The 16386-nt window shown below is 56.7% G+C and overlaps 1 protein-coding gene across 1 annotated transcript in view; it reads left to right on the plus strand.

The window, feature by feature from the left end:
* Positions 1 to 15783, plus strand: part of GLP1R (glucagon like peptide 1 receptor) — a 32996-nt gene extending 17213 nt beyond the window's left edge. The window contains exons 6-13 of the mRNA XM_062187478.1: positions 4060 to 4213; positions 4641 to 4800; positions 9061 to 9121; positions 9649 to 9718; positions 9826 to 9914; positions 10249 to 10387; positions 11068 to 11109; positions 15569 to 15783. Of these exons, the coding sequence (XP_062043462.1) occupies positions 4060 to 4213; positions 4641 to 4800; positions 9061 to 9121; positions 9649 to 9718; positions 9826 to 9914; positions 10249 to 10387; positions 11068 to 11109; positions 15569 to 15733 (880 nt within the window). The 3' untranslated portion in view covers positions 15734 to 15783. The remainder of the gene's footprint in view (positions 1 to 4059; positions 4214 to 4640; positions 4801 to 9060; positions 9122 to 9648; positions 9719 to 9825; positions 9915 to 10248; positions 10388 to 11067; positions 11110 to 15568) is intronic.
* The last annotated feature ends 603 nt before the right edge of the window (positions 15784 to 16386 follow it).

The following is a 16386-nucleotide window of genomic DNA, read 5'->3' on the forward strand; positions in this document are numbered from 1 at the left end:
AGGACAGGGGAGTCCCTGTAGCACGTGGCACAGTGCAGGACACACAGTCAGTGCCTAATAAATGCAGGTGCTGGATGAATATTCTCTTTTTTTTTATCATGAGAAATTTCAGAGATTCAGAAGTACAGTGACTAATACAAGGACATTCCAAAACCTTTGTGCAAAAAAGAAATTAAACGATCAACTTATTGTGGTGTAAAAAACACTTTGAAATCATTTACTAGGAGTCCTCAAAAAGTTCATGGAAAAAAATGTGCAAGGATTTCAAAATTTTTTTCACCAAAATAAATTTATCTTTTTAAAAGCTTTTACATTTATTTTCATTTCATTTGAAAGGCAGAGTGGCAGAGAGATCTTCCAACTACTAGTTCATTTCCCCAAATGCCTGCAACAGCCACGGCTGGGTCAAGCTGTAGTCAGAAGCCTGGAACTTATTCTGGGTCTCCTGCATGGGTGGCAGGTGCCCAGATGTTTGAGACATCACCTGCTGCCTCCCAGGATGCACGTTAATGGAAAGCTGGGTGGGAAGCAGAGGAGCCAGGACTAACCAGGAATCCTCATATGGGATGCAGGCTTCCCAAGTGGCGACTTAGCCACTGCACCAAATGTCTCCCCCAAACTTGTGTTTTAATTCCCCTTTTTCATGCACATTTTGAAGCAGCCTCACGCTATGATCGCCCATGCACACACCATGCAGCCTAAGAAATAAAGCAACCCATACAGTTGCCCTCCGTGCCCCCACCCCACCAGAGGTACCCCCTGAATGTCCTGCCTACAATTCCCACCCATGTCCTTATACTTTTGCACGTTTGTAAGCATCTACAGGAATATGTAGTATACTTTTGTGTGTTTTAATAGCATGTTGTACATGTTGTACAGTTTTTTCAGGGGTCCCATTTTTTTGTGAGGTTCATTCACATCTATGTGAATCCTTTTTCAACCTATCTCTCCCTATTCCATTGTTGTAGCACTCTTATTTGTCATCCTTTTGCTGGGCATTTGTGGTGTGTTTCCTGTTTTTTCTTTTTCAATCACAAAGTTTGCTACAATGAGCATTCTTGCCTGTGGGTGCTGCTTTGGCATCTGTAGCTAGAAGTAGAATTGTGCAATCCGAAATCCACCTGCTGTTGCACGGGTACTAGAGGCTGCTAAGTTGAATTCTCAAGATCAGACCAATCTGCCCTCTCCCCAGTGATGAAAGAGAGCTCCCTTTGCTGAGTGTTTTCACCAGTATTTAGTACTTTCAGACTTAATTGTTGCTAATCTGAAATGTGTGAAATATCTCATTCAGAGTTTAATTTGCATATCTCAGATTCTTAGAGAGAGAAAGTGTTTTTGCACATTTTATTCTGTGAATTGATTTTTCATATCCTGTGCTCATTTTTTATTGTATTTTTTCTTTTAAGCATTCATTATTCTTTTTTTTTTTTTTTTTTTTTTTTTGACAGGCAGAGTGGATAGTGAGAGAGAGAGAAAGGTCTTCCTTTTTGCCGTTGGTTCACCCTCCAATGGCCGCTGCGGCCAGCACATCGTGCTGATCCAAAGCCAGGAGCCAGGTGCTTCTCCTGGTCTCCCATGGGGTGCAGGGCCCAAGGACTTGGGCCATCCTCCACTGCCTTCCCAGGCCATAGCAGAGAGCTGGCCTGGAAGAGGGGCAACCGGGATAGAATCCGGCGCCCCGACCAGGACTAGAACCCGGTGTGCCGGCGCCACAAGGCGGAGGATTAGCCTGTTAAGCCACGGCACCGGCCTTCATTATTCTTTTTTTAAAAAAGATTTATGTATTTATTTGAAAGTCAGAATTAGAGAGAGAGAGAGAGAGAGAGATCTTCCATCTGCTGGCTCACTCTCCAAATGGCCACAACAGCCAGGGCTGGGCCAGACTGAAGCCAGGAGCCAGGAGCTTCATCCAGTTCTGCCACGTGGGTGCAGTGGTCCAAGGATCTGGACCATCATCCACTGCCTTCCCAGGCATATTAGCAAGGAGCTGGATCGGAAGTGGAACAGCCAGCCAGGACTCGAACTGGTGCGCATATGGGATGCTGGCACTGCAGCCTTACCCGCTATGCCACAGCACCAGCCCCGTCATTGTTCTTTATGCAAACCTAGAATAAACCTTCTCCTAGTCTGTGGCTTATTTTTTTCACTCACTCTGTGATGTCTTTTATGCAATGGAATGAAATTGATCAGTTTGTCCATTTTTACCCATAAATGTTGTCAGTTGATAGAACTTAGCTTTGTCAGTTGGCTAGAAAAGTCTACTAAATGTCTCCAAAGACCAAATTTCTCTGTGGTCCTGTTTAAGAAGCCTTTGCCATGCTGAGCTGCCTGCACTGTCTTTCAGGGTGGCTCCCCGCTGGTGGGTCTTTGAGCTACCTGGCGTGTACATTCGTGTGGGTGGCAATAAGGGATTCCATTTCATTTCCCCCGATGTGGCCTCAGAGCCAGGGACTGCAGGCCCATTCTCTCCCACTGGGTTTGCTGTCACTGCCCTGCCTTACAGCGAGGGTCTCTCCAAGTACCTGGGGTGGGTTTCTGCCCTCTGTGTTTCTCCACGGTCCTGTGGCTGCCTCCGTCCCGACACCGTTCGGCCTCATCTCCGGGGAGTTATCAGAAGTCGCAGTTCTCTTTCAGCAAGGGCCCCACGTGCGGTTCTTTAGGAGTTGCTGGACTACAGGCCCTCAGCTCTCCTTCCAAAGTATTTAAAGCTCCGTGACCAAAAGGAAAAAAAAGAAAAGTTGTTGGAATTTTTATCGTAGCTGCATTGAGTTCCTCCGTTAACGTGGGGAGAATGAATAGACTTCCTCAAGGTGGTGAGTCATCCTGCGCATTGCTGCTCTCCCATTCACTTAAAACCGCCCTAATGCTACTCTCCGTAACCAGCCTGCCCAGCTTCTGCCATCCGTATTTCCAGGTACTCAGTTAAAACTATGGTAAATGAGCCGGCGCCACAGCTCACTAGGCTAATCCTCTGCCTGTGGTGCCAGCACCCCGGGTTCTAGTCCCGGAGGGGGCGCCGGATTCTGTCCTGGTTGCTCCTCTTCCAGTCCAGCTCTCTGCTGTGGCCCGGGAGTGCAGTGGAGGATGGCCCAAGTGCTTGCGCCCTGCATCCACATGGGAGACCAGGAGGAAGCACCTGCCTCCTGGCTTCGGATTGGCGCAGTGCGCCAGCTGAGTGGCCACTTGGAGGGTGAACCAACAGAAAAAGGAAGACCTTTCTCTCTGTCTCTCTCTCTCACTGTCCACTCTGCCTGTCAAAAAAAAAAAAAAAAAACTATGGTAAAAGAATAACTTTTTAGGTTTCCTCTTGAATCGTTGCTTGCCAATGTATAGAAACCTACCTACCAGCAACCTCCCTGAAGTCTCTTACTCATTCTAATAATTTACTGATGGATTCTTAGATTTGATAGGCAGCTAGTCTGCCGTCTCCAATAGTGACCATCTGGTTTCAGTTCTACGCCCTTTGTCCCTTGCGTTGTTATCATCCCGGTGAATGGGAGCGAGGTTCGCAGACATCCGTGCTCTGTTCCTGACTGTAAAGGAAAGACTCCGAAGTTTCTCACTCGACAGTGATGCCTGCTACCAGCTAGGTGGATAGCCACCAGCAGGTTGAGAAATGCCCTTGTGTTTCCAGCTGGCTTCACCTTTTGGCATGTCAGGGTATTGGGATGGTATTCTTCCCATACTTCCTGAATGGCTCCCGAGGCAGGCCAGCAGCATCCAAACCATGGGCTCCATCCCGAGGAAGCAAAGCTGAGCCCCAGTGGGGAGACTGAGCACCCCCCCAACAAGCCTCTCAGGCTACACCCAGCTTTGTGGGAAGGAGATGCTACAGGGGGAAGCATGGGAAATAGGTGAGCAGCTGAGGGCTTCAGGGAGAGGCAGGACTTGGGTTGGACCGGAAGGATGTGCAAGGTTATACGGAAGAAGGGCATTCACAAAGGAGGGAAGACACGGGCGCAGTCCCAGCGCCGGCTGCATCAGAAGCCTGCCTGGTGCGTGTGCCAGCCCAGCAGCGCCGGCCATCCTGCCAGGGAAGCGCTTTGCTTTCTCCCCCAGACACCTGCACTGCACCCGCAACTACATCCACCTGAACCTGTTTGCATCCTTCATCCTGCGCGCGCTGTCCGTGTTCATCAAGGACGCGGCCCTCAAGTGGATGTATAGCACGGCCGCCCAGCAGCACCAGTGGGACGGGCTGCTCTCCTACCAGGTGGGTGGCGTGGCCGCGAGGGGGCGGGGAGGAGGGTGAACTGCTGCTGCTGCCACCCGTCCAGGGCTGGACATGGAAAGGCAAGAGTTGCCCAGCCCTGGCCCTCGGGGAGCCAGCCCCTAGTTTGATGGAAGCGGCAGTCTACCTGGGAGGCCCCAGTCTAAGGGAGGAGACCCTGCCCTGGGGAGTTCTCCCTCCACCCCGGCCCAGCTATGTGATTTGGGGAAAGTCACCCCTCTGAGGCTGCTTCCCACTGGCATGGGGAGAGTGAGGGCTCCACGAGCCAAAGCAGAGCTCTTAGCACCGGCCCTGGCCCGAGGGGGTGAGGCCGCTCACCCTGCAGGAACCATAGCCTGCTGTACCCGGAGGGGCACGGAGAGAGGCCGACTCCGAGCTGCGGCCCCAGCGCCCCCTTCCTGTGCCCCAGGACTCCCTGGGCTGCCGCCTGGTGTTCCTGCTCATGCAGTACTGCGTGGCGGCCAACTACTACTGGCTGCTGGTGGAGGGCGCGTACCTGTACACGCTGCTGGCCTTCGCAGTCTTCTCCGAGCAGCGCATCTTCAAGCTGTACCTGAGCATCGGCTGGGGTAAGACCACTGTCGCCCCCCTCACTCCCCCACCCACCCCGGCCCCGTGGCATGCTGGTGGGAGACCCTGGCTTTGTGGATAGCCCCACCGGGCACAGGTAGAACACTGGCAGAGAGGGGCGTAGTTAACCTCTGTTCTCCCTGCCTTTCGTGACTCTCCTCCCTTAAGGGAAACTCCACCCCTCCCTGGCCAAACCCCGCCCCCTTCTCCCCCTCCCCATGCCACTGAAAGTCATGACTATGGGAACAGAGCCCCAACCCAGTCCCGAGGGAAGAGGTGAGTCCTGGGCCTCAGGGTGGAGACTGCTGTCCTGTCTCGTGATGGTGATGGAGGAGGCTTGGGGAGAGCCAGGCCGGGCGGGCCGGGCAGAGACGGCCAAGGAAAGGGCTGTGCCACGGATTTGCCTGGAGCCCAGCTGGAAATGTTCTAGCCAAAAAAGTTTGCCAGGAACCATCATGTCTTTTTTTTTGCTGGAACATTTCTGGTTGTGTTTCTGCCTCTCGCCACGTGGGAGTCATAGTAGGTGCAGGATTCAGGCCAGGCAGGGGATCGGGACCCCCTGCACCACCAGGGAGGCACACGGGCAGTCCTTTTTGGAAGGGCCTGTGAGCTTCCACCAGCCATGGGCACAGAGGGCCCTCTGGCCCTCCCTGGTCTGCCCATCCCCCAGCCCCCACCCCGGCTGCACACCCCCCTCCCCCGCCCCAGCCTGCCACTCATTCACTCCCCTCACTGCTTCACTCGCCAGGCAGTAGGCTGCTGTGCCCCTGCTGGTCCCTGACCTCCAGGGCCGTCCCAGCTCAGTCACGGCCATACTCTTCCTTCACAACCCCCCACCCCGTCTCCCTAGACACTGGTCCTGCCTCTGAGCCTTTGCAAGGCCGTTCTTGGCCAAGGAATGTTCCGGGAGCATGCTTCCCTCACCAGGCGGCCAGCCTGCCTGTGGCTCTGTGCCCTCTCAGACCCCAGCCCACTGCTCTGCAGAGCACCATGGTCACAGGGGGGCCCTAAAGCGGCTGTCACGTGACCAGTGTCACAACGGCGTGAAGACCCAGAGCCGGGCAGGGCCTTGCAGGCAGAGCACACCCTGCTCCCTTGACCCCTGCCTGCTCCCACTTGGGCCAGTGCTGCATTCTGCAGGCCCCTGCAGGCCCCGCGTGCCAATGAGCGGGAGGACCTGGCTTCTGCACACAGAGCCCTGCTCCTCCCTGCCTGCTCCCATCCGGGCCCAGCCCCCACCCCGCTGAGCCTTTCCTCCCCTCCCAGGCTGCTGCTCCCCTCCTGGGGCTTTCAGACGGGCCATGGGCAGAGGCGAGCCCTGCAATCCCTCTGGGTGAGGGGGGAGGAGGCAGGGGGAGCAGGAGGAAAGCTGGTCTCGGGGTGGGGGGACTGCGTCTGCCTTTTCTGGGAAATAGCATCATCACTGGGCGCACCTGTCACCATGGCGACCTGAGGGCAGGCATAATCGAGGGACCATGTGCTGAGTGCAGACGAGTGGGGGGATTGGTTGGGGGCTGCTGGGGACACGGGGTGCCCTGGAGGTTGCTCGGTGGGAGGTAGGGGAGGAGGCGCCAACCCTTTTCTGGCACCCCACACCCTAGCTCAGGGCTTGGGGTCTATGGGGGCACGAGGGCAGGACCCAGGGGGCACCCTTGCACAGGTGGAACATCCTTTCCTTGAGGACTCGGGGTGGGCAGACAGAGGGACAAAGACAGAGGGAGAGATTCACAGAACTGAGACCTCTGCTATGAGGCCAGGAGGCCTGCCTGGCAGGAGTTGGGAAACTTTTGGCCTCACATACAAGCAGAAGAAATGAACTTGGGACTCCAGGAGAGCCACAGAGCCCCCCCCACAAGGCATGCCAGCTTCTGCTGCAGGCTGCGGGCAGGTGGGTGCCCCTCCCCAGAAGCCCACCACAAGCAGGCTGCACGGGAGGGGAGGGCAGTGAGGGACGAGGGAACCGTCACTTTCTGGAGCCAGTTCTGTGTGTCTTAATTCGAGCTTTTATTTCTCCAGCTTGTCTTGCTGGCTCTCTAAATGGGAGAAAGATGAAGCCAGCAGGGAGCGTGCGGTGTTTGCACGCAGCGGGGCTGTGCCTGTGTTGCTTAAGGAGGCTTGTTAAGGAGATGCTGATGGGTGCGTGAAGCCCACCGGGTCTGGCTGATAGCGAGAGAGAAAGGCCAGCTGGGGGCTGGGCATGCCCGGGAAGGAAGATTCTGCTCACGTGTGTGGCTCGGGGAGCTGGCATTTTCTTGCCCCGTTGGCATATCCCTTCTCTCATCAAGATATCGGCTCACTCTGAGTTCGTTCATTCATTCCGTTCTCACCGAGCATCTACTATGTGGCAGGGCCCATGCTGTGGGTCGGGGCCTTGTCCATTCTCCTGAAAGCCTGTTAGTAAAGTATCATGGGTGTGTGGAAGTCAGGGTGGTATAAAACCAGGTGGGCAAGGAGCGAGAGATCTACTGAAGAAGGCTGCTCACCTGAGAGCTGCTTCGCCCCCTCCAGCCCGCCCTGTGCCGCCAGACCCAGCAGACCCAGGCCCCTGAGCTGCTGCTGGGTAGGCACCGATGGAGAGAGGACGTCGATGATGGTGATGGCAAAGGCTGTGAGGCAGCTGTGCCCTGGAGGTGTGCTCCTGGAGGAGGACCCCCCCCCCCCCGCAGCCATACATGCACACACAGGGACCCCCAGCCACACACTGAAGGAGGCTGGGGCGGGTGTGGGGTGGCAGTGCTGGATTCTAGTCCCAACTGTGACCTTCTCTGTTCCTGACCAGCCTGTCTTCTCTCATGTGAGGATGCACAATCCAACTTTGTTTTATTTTTGTTCATTCCTCTGAGAGGCAGAGAGTCCATTGGTTCACTTCCCAAATGGCTGCAATGGCCAGGACTGGGTCAGGCCAAACCCAGGAGTCAGGAGCTTCTTCCAGGTCTCCTACATAGGTGTAGGGACCCAAGCTCTTGGGCCATCTTCTGCTGTTTTCCCAGGTGCATTAGCAGGGAGCTGGGTTGGAAGCAGAGCAGCCAGGACTCCAAACGATGCCCAAAAGGGATGCTGGCATCACAGGCAGTGGCTTTCAGCACCGACCCCAGCACATGGGTCTCTTAACTGGCATCTTAACCGCTAGTCCAAACACCCATCCTAACAATAACCAATGAGACTGAGCTGACAGGGTGAGCTGGGTGCTGAAGCTCGGGAGGAGAGAGGCCTGGCCTTTGCCCTCGACGAGCTGGACTGCAGTTCTATGAGTTATCTCTCACTGCATAGCAGGTGAGCCCAAAGCATGGCTGCTGAAAGCAGCAACAGTTGTCTCACAGCTTCTATGGTCAGCACCCTGGGTGCACCTTAGCTAGGTGGCCCCGGCTGGGGGGGGGGGGGGTCTCTAACCCAGATGCAGTCAGGCTCTCGGCCAGGATTGCCGCCGTCTCAAGGCTTATCTTGGGGGTGGAGAATCTGCTTCCAAACTCACTCACAAGGCTGTTGGCAGGAAGTCTGGGGTCCTTGCTCAGGTTGGCTGGAGGCCCCTCTCTAAGTGGTTTGCATGTCCTCATGGCTTGATAACTGGTTGCCCACAGGGCAAGTGATCAGAGAGAGCCCAAGATGAGCCACGGGGTCTTGAGCACCCTGCTCTCAGAAGTGACATGGTACATCTCCTGCCCCATGTGATTGGTCACACAAACCAAAGCTGATGTAAGGGGGACCACACAGAGATGTGAGCAGCAGGGGTGGGGAGCACACCAGTGGAGCTCAGCTGTTGCAGCTGTTGTCCTGTGGACAGTGAGCTGGCCTGACAGCATCCAGGATGGGGCTCCTGTCTCTAGTCCAGGCTTCTGCCCCAGCCCTGTGCAGGTGCATGGTGGAAAGGGAACTGAAAGGACTTCCTGTGCCTGTAGGACTTGACTGAGATGTGCATGGGGCCCGAAGCAAGGGCCGAGAAGGGCATCAGAGAGTTTGTCGGTTCCCCACCCCAGGTAGCGTGTCCTCACCATTGCATGGGCCCGTCCCCCTGCTACCCCAGGCCTGTGTCCTGGCGTCTTAGCAAGGACTCTGGCCCGAGTCCTGACCATGTGCCTGGCCCACGAAAGGGGCTGGAAGGGAAGATCCTGTGTGCAAGGGAGAGTCCAGAGTCAGGGCTAGCCAGCGCAGGGTGGGGCCAGGCCAGGGAGTGGCTGGAGGTGGGAGGGGCCCCTGGGCAAGCACAGCCGTGGCTCTGGCCGGCCAGCTCTTCTCCCTTCTTGTCTTTCCCTCCCTCTCAGGTGTCCCCCTGCTGTTTGTCATCCCCTGGGGCATCGTCAAGTACCTCTATGAGGATGAGGGGTGAGTGTCCTGCTCTGAGGGGTGGGTGTGCTGAGGTCATCATTCTCCAACTCCACCGGATTCCTTGGCCCTGGGGCCTGTGGCTTCCACCCATTGGGGGGATGAACCATTGGAAGGACCAGGAGCTTAGCACACGGATTTGGTTCTCTAATCCCTAATCTCTAATCCCAGTTGTATGTAGACAAGTGGTGCTGGGTGTGTGGGGTGCGTGGAGCCTCCTGTAGGCATTCCTGTAAAATCTATCAGCGAATGTTCTGTCCTTTTGCATACAATGCCAAGTACATGTGTGACTGTGATTGTAGCCCAAGAAAGCGTGTTTGGGGCCGTGTGTGATTGTGTATTTGTGCGCGTGTTTGTCAGGCTGTGTGCCTACAGAGCACCATGCGCTGCTGGTGACTCCTGGTGGCTGTGCGCCTGGCATTCTGCACAGCCACCTGTACTCATTTGCCAGCCCCTGTGTCTGCACCGTGAGCTGAAGTCTCCCAGAGTGCATCTGTATGCCTGTGTGCCCCTCTCTCCCTCCCCAGCTGCTGGACCAGGAACTCAAACATGAACTACTGGCTCATCATCCGGCTGCCCATCCTCTTTGCTATTGGAGTGAGTGCCCATGAAGGGAGTGGGCATGGCAGCCTTGGTGGGGGTGCCAGGGGAAGGAGTGGGGAGAGTGAGAGGGCCCCCAGCCACCCACCCACTCTGCTCTGCAGGTGAACTTCCTCATTTTTATCCGGGTCATCTGCATCGTGGTGTCCAAACTGAAGGCCAATCTCATGTGCAAGACAGACATCAAGTGCAGGTGCTGTAGCCAAGCTGGCTTTGCTGGGGGCCCTGGGCTCTTCCTCCAGCTGAGGCTGACAGCCTCCCATGCTTAGTTTGGAGCCACACCTGCCCCTCTTCTCCCAGCCTGGCCTGACCTGGTATCCCCAAGCATCCATGGTCAGCCCCTGGGCTTGCGGATGGTCTTGACCTCTACCCTTCCCTCGAGATGGCCTGTCTTAGGGTACTTGGGGCAGCAGTGTTTTCATGGCCAGATGCCCGGTCCTGGTGGGAAGCAGGGCAGGCCCAGCCAAGGGAGACAGATCCGTGGGAGAGGTCTGGCCTGACTGAAGAGGTCTCTGCCCTGCCCCCAGGCTCGCCAAGTCCACGCTGACGCTCATCCCCCTGCTGGGGACCCACGAGGTCATCTTTGCCTTCGTGATGGACGAGCACGCCCGGGGGACCCTGCGCTTCATCAAACTGTTCACAGAGCTCTCCTTCACCTCCTTCCAGGTGACCTCACAGCGGGGGGCACTCACTGCACCAGGCATATGGGAAAGATGGCAGGACGGGGACCATCACCCAAGGAAAGGTCCATGGTTGGAGCCCAGCCAGATTTAGTTTCCCCAGGGGTCCCGACCCCCAGGTCAGTGTTGTCCACAAGCACGTGGGACAAGAAGCCCACAGATGTGGCCCTGGGCACCTTACCTGGTGTAGCAGCTGCTGTCTACTGGGAGGCAGGCACCTTGCGAGCTGCTTACCACACACAGTGCATTTAATCCTCGCAGCACCACAGAGGTGCCCAGGATCACACCCATTTCACAGAGGAGGAAACTGAGGCTCGGAGATGTTGAAACAAGGTTTACAGGGTTACAGAGTCCCGAAGCGAAGGACTGATGCTCTCCGCTGGCATGAGAGGATGCAGAGGGTGTGGTCCTGTGGGAGTATCGAAGAACACCCACAGGCATGTGGGCCTCACTGGCAGAACCCAGTTCTAGAGCAGTGGCTCTCCCGAGGGAACAGAGCAGTGCCTGCACACGGGGCCTCCTTGCCCTCTTGCGAGGAGAAGGGAAGGCTCCCACCACCCTGCCCCAACTCTACCCGGACCGCCCAGTTGGAGGAGCACCATGTGGGGCTGGAGCCGCGAGGCTGTCTGGCCGGGGCCCTCTTTGCTGACAAGACCTTGTTTCCAGGGGCTGATGGTGGCCATCTTATACTGCTTCGTCAACAATGAGGTAAGACTCGAGGATGCACTGTGGGGACCCTGCGGGCTGCTGTCATTTTCTGGTCTGGACTTGGGCAGGGGGACTCCCATCAGTCCTTTCAGCTGAGACCCCCAGTCACTCCACTGGGGTGCTAGAGTCGAGGAAGCAGCTTGTCCACCGCTTCTGTTTCCTGTGCAGGGTCTGTCTCTCACAAACACACACTCATGGGTGTACCCTAATGGTATTAGAACTTGGGGAAGACCCAGCCTCATGTTAAGGGGGTCCAGAGTGAATTACTGAGGGGTGGTGACTGTCACCATCTCCTTTGTCTCATGTTGCTCCCTTTCCCCCTAAAAACTCCTGCTAGAATTCGGATTTCCATATTCCCGTTGTTCACATATTTTCATATGTGAGGCTTGGAAAGAATACAAAATCTGCCCCAGGTTTGGCCTGGACCTAGTGACAGAACCAGGATTCACATGAATTCCGACTTGAAGAAGCAAGCGCTTCATTCTCTGTGCAGGTGGACAAGAGCCCTCCTCTAGAGATGGGTGTGAGAATGCCGCCCCCTCTTCCCGTGCAGATCAAGGGAGGGGACTGAAAGCTGGGACAGGGAAGCCAGGGGCGGGCCCCTCCTGGGAGGCTGGGTGCTGATGGCGACCCCAGCTCCTCAAGGCTGCTGCAGGGCCGGAGGAAACACGCAGGTATTCCAGAGCACACCGTGCATGGCCAGTGAGAACAGGAGAGGGTCCCGTCCCTACAGCCTCCTTCAACAGGCTTCGCGGGGAAGGGTGGGTGAGGGAAGCCCCTGCTTCCTAAATGTCACTTCGACTGAGACGCTCAAGGGCTTTGCTACATCCAGTCCCACACGGCAGGTGCTCCCCCGACTTAGAGACGAGAACATGGAGGCTCGGTAAAATGGAATGCAGAGCCCCACACAATGGGCAGATGCTGGCTGAGCTGGAGGGCTGCAGGAGGCCTCGGGCAGGGGGAGGCAGCGCCAGGACAAGCACGGCCCACCGGTGGGATTCTGGCTGCTCCAAAGGCCCCCTAGGCTCCCTTTTAGGGGTGAGCCAAGACAGGGGGGAGGAGGAGTGTAGGGGACTCTGAGAGGCCTCAGCCAAAGGCCCTTGACCCATGAGAGGCCGCCGCCGGATGCAAGCTCCCGTTCCCCCCACAGCCAGCTCACCTGCGGGGCTGTTGGCCAGCGCATTGTGCTGCCTGGCCCTGAGCAGTGCTGCCACCCAGTCCAGCCGTGTGGTGAGACGGGGACAGGGACAAGGCAGCGTGGATCCCTGCATGGGGAAGAGAAAAGAGGCCTCAAGGAGAGCCGGAAGGGCCTGCCTGCTCCCTGGACCCCCGTTTCCCACTCCTCCCTTTTTCACCAAGGCCATGTTGTAGCAACGTGCTCTCCCCAGCCCTGCTTACACGCGTGTGCTCAGCCTCCCCCGAACCAAACCCCGGGTGCAGCCTCTTCTCTGGTCACTGCCAGCCCACCCAACCTCCACCACTGGCCCAGCTTTGTAAGGAGGGAGGGCTGCATGCAAGCCCCTGCTCTGCCCTGGGTAAAGAACTTCAACTTGAATCCCCAGAGTGGCACATCTCTGACCAGGCCTGGTCAGAGGCCCTGGTGGCCTCTGCTGTTGGGTTCCCCAGGCTAGTGCCATCAGGTCCAGGAGACCCACCCAGAGGCTGGAGAACCTGCCTGCTTTCGGCAGGCCACCCAGTTCCTTTAAACCCACCTCAGAGAGTTCCATGCCCTGGCTACTCCAGGCACAAGAACAGACATGTCACCATCGCTGGACCACAGACACACGTGGCTCCGGGGCTGAGGCCTCTGTCCACGAGAGCTGCTCTCTAGATTCAGGGTTGCCATGGCAATGCCAGGTACTTGTGACCCGAGGGGAAAAGATGAACTAGACAGTGGTCCCGTGCGACTAATGGTGGCTGGTGGGTGGGGAGTGGGGACGAGGGAGAAGTCTTGCTGGTGTCCCTGTGAGCTGTTCCATCTCAGCAGTGGCTTCTGTGAGTGTGCCACAGTTTACCGCCTTTCTTCCTCCTTCCCTCCCAGTGGAAGGGCTGTGCGACAAGGGTGGCCTCCCTGCAGCTACACCAGAGGAGGCCACCACGGGTTCTAAAGCGTCCCCACCGCAGCTGTCGGCACACATCAGCCAGGTTGAGAAGTGGCACAGAGCAAGGCGCCGTCCTCAGTGTCTGCTCAGCCTCCTTCCCTCCCCCAGCCACGCCGTGGACCCCGTGATGCTGCCTGGGATTCTGGGGCTGTCCTGGCAGGCCGGCTCTGGGCCATCTCAGCTCTACTCCGTGCAGAAAAAGTTCTTTTAAGGGATGGCATGTGGCCACTACGCCAGGCGTCTCGCTGGGCTTAGCGAGATGGATGGCGACGCGGGAGGCAAGGAGGGTTGTTTGCACGGGGGCTGGTGGGGGGATTGGCAGAGAGCCCCCGTCCTGCGGCTGCTGGCAGCCAGCCCTCCGGGTAGCTCGGGCCTGGGAGGAGGAGCTGGGGGCCTCAGGCCTCCCGTGGGGGAAGACTGCCAGGCAAGGGTGGGGATAAGCAAAGCCGCCCCCACAGGCAGTGTGTCATAGTCTGCTTTGTGCTGCTTTCGGAAACCCTGGAGAGGAGCTTCCTGGGGAGAGGAAAGGTTTCTTTGAGCTTACAGTCAGGAGGTTATGGCTGAGGATCAGGCAGCCCCCATAGCTCTGCATCTAGGAGGCTGGGCACAGTGAGTGGGGGTGGTGCCATCACACCGTGACCCAGGAAGTAGACAGTGAGCCAGGCTGAACTGGAGCTCAAAGACCCAACCAGCTCAAGAGAGCCATGCTCCGAGGGCACACCCCAATGACCCAAACACCTCTTGCCAGACCCACCTCCCAGATGCCCTCACTAGATCCACCCTACACCCTTAATCCATTATGAACATCAAGACCTCAGCGTTTAAATGCCTGCGTGCATCCCGTAACACAAGGTATAGGAACATCACCCAGAAGAGCAGGCCAGGCCTCTCAGCCCCACCAGCCCCCCGCGGGGACCAGAATCACTGGGCAGCACAGGGAGCCCCAACACTGCTACAAACCCACAAGAGGGTGGCTTCCAGGATGATCTTGGGATTTGTGGGGTTTTTTTAAAAAATTATTTATATGTGTATTTGAAAGGAAAAAATGATAGGGAGAAATGGAGGGGGATTTATTTGAAAGACAGAGTTACAAAGAAAGAGAGAGAAGGAGATACACAGAGACTCTTCCATCTGCTGGTTCACTCCCCAAATGGCCAAAACAGCCAGGGCTGGGCCAGGCCAAAGCCAGGAGCCAGAAGCTTCATCCGGGTCTCCCACATGGATGCAGGGGCCTAAGGACTTAGCCATCCTCTGATGCTTTCCCAGGCACATCAGCAAGGAGCTGGATCAGAAGTGAAGCAGCTGGGACTCAAACCAGTCCCCACATGGGATGCTGGCACTGCAGACAGTGGCTTAACCTGCTTTGCCACAACACCGGCCCCTGGCTGATGGTTTACTTCCCAAATGCCTGCCACAGCCAGGATTGGGCCAGGTCAAATCCAGAAGCCAGGATCTGCATCTGGGTTTCTCACGTGGGTGGCAGGGACCCAGGTACTTGAGCCATCACCTGCTGCCTCCCAGAGTGTGCATTAGCAGGAAGCTGGAGCAGAAGTCAAGGAGCTGGGACTCAGACCAGGCAACTCCAACACAGGACACAGGCATCCCAAGCAGCGGCTTCCCTGGCCGTGCCACAGTATCCACTCCTGAATTTATTTTTGCCCAACAGTTTGATCCCCAAGCATCAGCCCTCTTGAGGAAGCATCTCTTGGTGAGGTGGCCAGAGCCCAACACAGCAGGGGTTGAGGTCACCTAGGCTGGAGCCACCATGGTCGCGGTCTCCCTGGCGAATGAGATTAGTTCAAATTCAGGGTGAGGAGCACTCATCGACGACCCTTTCATTCTGTTACTTGCCCCATCTCTCCCACCTTCCCACCTTTCCCCTCCCAGAATAGATGGCCCCAGGGTGCTCGGAGGGTCTGTTGCAGGCTCTGCGAGGGTTAGGGCTGTGCTGGCCCCTTCTCTGCAGCCCAGGCTGAAGGCAGGACAGGGCATTCTGGTTCTCCAACTTCTCTCTCCCCAGCTGCTGTCTCCCTTCATTTCTCCCTCTCTCTTATTCCTTTCTGTTAAATAATACGGTGATGGATTGTAAAAGGTACTTAGCTGAATCACAGAGTTTAGAGATGGAAAAGATCAATTAGGTCATCAAGCCCATCTCTCTCCCAAGGAGAGGCAGAAAATAGGAGACAACAATAAACAATTTTATTGGGATATTAATTTAGGCGCCCGAAGGCCTTGACTTGTGTCTCTTAATATAATGCGGCGGATTTTTTCCCTTCCCCACTAATGTAATAATGGGGCCATTTTGTGGGCACTTGGTTCGGATGATGGCTTTTGTTTCTCTCCTTTTCCCACGGAAGGTCCAGATGGAGTTTCGGAAGAGCTGGGAGCGCTGGCGGCTCGAGCACTTGCGCGTCCAGAGGGACAGCAGCATGAAGCCCCTCAAGTGCCCCACCAGCAGCCTGAGCAGTGGGGCCACGGGAGGCAGCAGCGTGTACGTGGCCACCTCCCAGGCCTGCAGCTGAGACTCCAGGCCCGCCCTTCCTGCGCTCCTTGCTGCTGGCTGGGCGGCCAACCCAGGTGGGGGAGACCCTCCCAGGGACAGGGGGAGGAAGGGACCACGCGCACACATTCATCCCTGCTTTCCCTCCCGGAACCCATCAGACAGGCAGATGGGCAGTGCCTCCTGGGACCAGGGCCGCATTTTCTCCGAGGAGAAGCAGCCTGCTAATTTGATCACGGTGGCGGGAGGAGAGGAAAAACGATTCTGCTAAAATGAGGAGGATTTCTTCCTGTTAAGCCACAAGGCCCTTGGGGTTCCCCCAGACAGAGCAGCAAATCAACCCCAGACGCAAACTCAAGGTCAATGGCTTATTAGCGGGCGTGGGGCTCGCGAGAGGAAGTGGTTCTCAAAGAGGCCAATTGCAACGACAGCCAGATGCAGAGCTGGGGTGATGTGAGCCAACTCTGCCGGCACCCTCGTGTGCTCCCTCATCTCTCCATCCACTCAGGGTGGGGGTTTCATTCGGGCCACCACCAGTAGCTATTCCTGGAAAGTGGCTGTGGGTGGTGTTGAGAACAAGTTATGGAGAAGACTACTTCGCTAGTGCCCACTTCTCCCCCGGGCTATCTGGCTTGCATGGGAGCTGGCCTGCCCAAGTGGCTCATCTCAGGCCAC

This window comes from Lepus europaeus, chromosome 3 (assembly GCF_033115175.1).
Source record: "Lepus europaeus isolate LE1 chromosome 3, mLepTim1.pri, whole genome shotgun sequence".
In the NCBI taxonomy this organism is placed as follows: domain Eukaryota; kingdom Metazoa; phylum Chordata; class Mammalia; order Lagomorpha; family Leporidae; genus Lepus; species Lepus europaeus.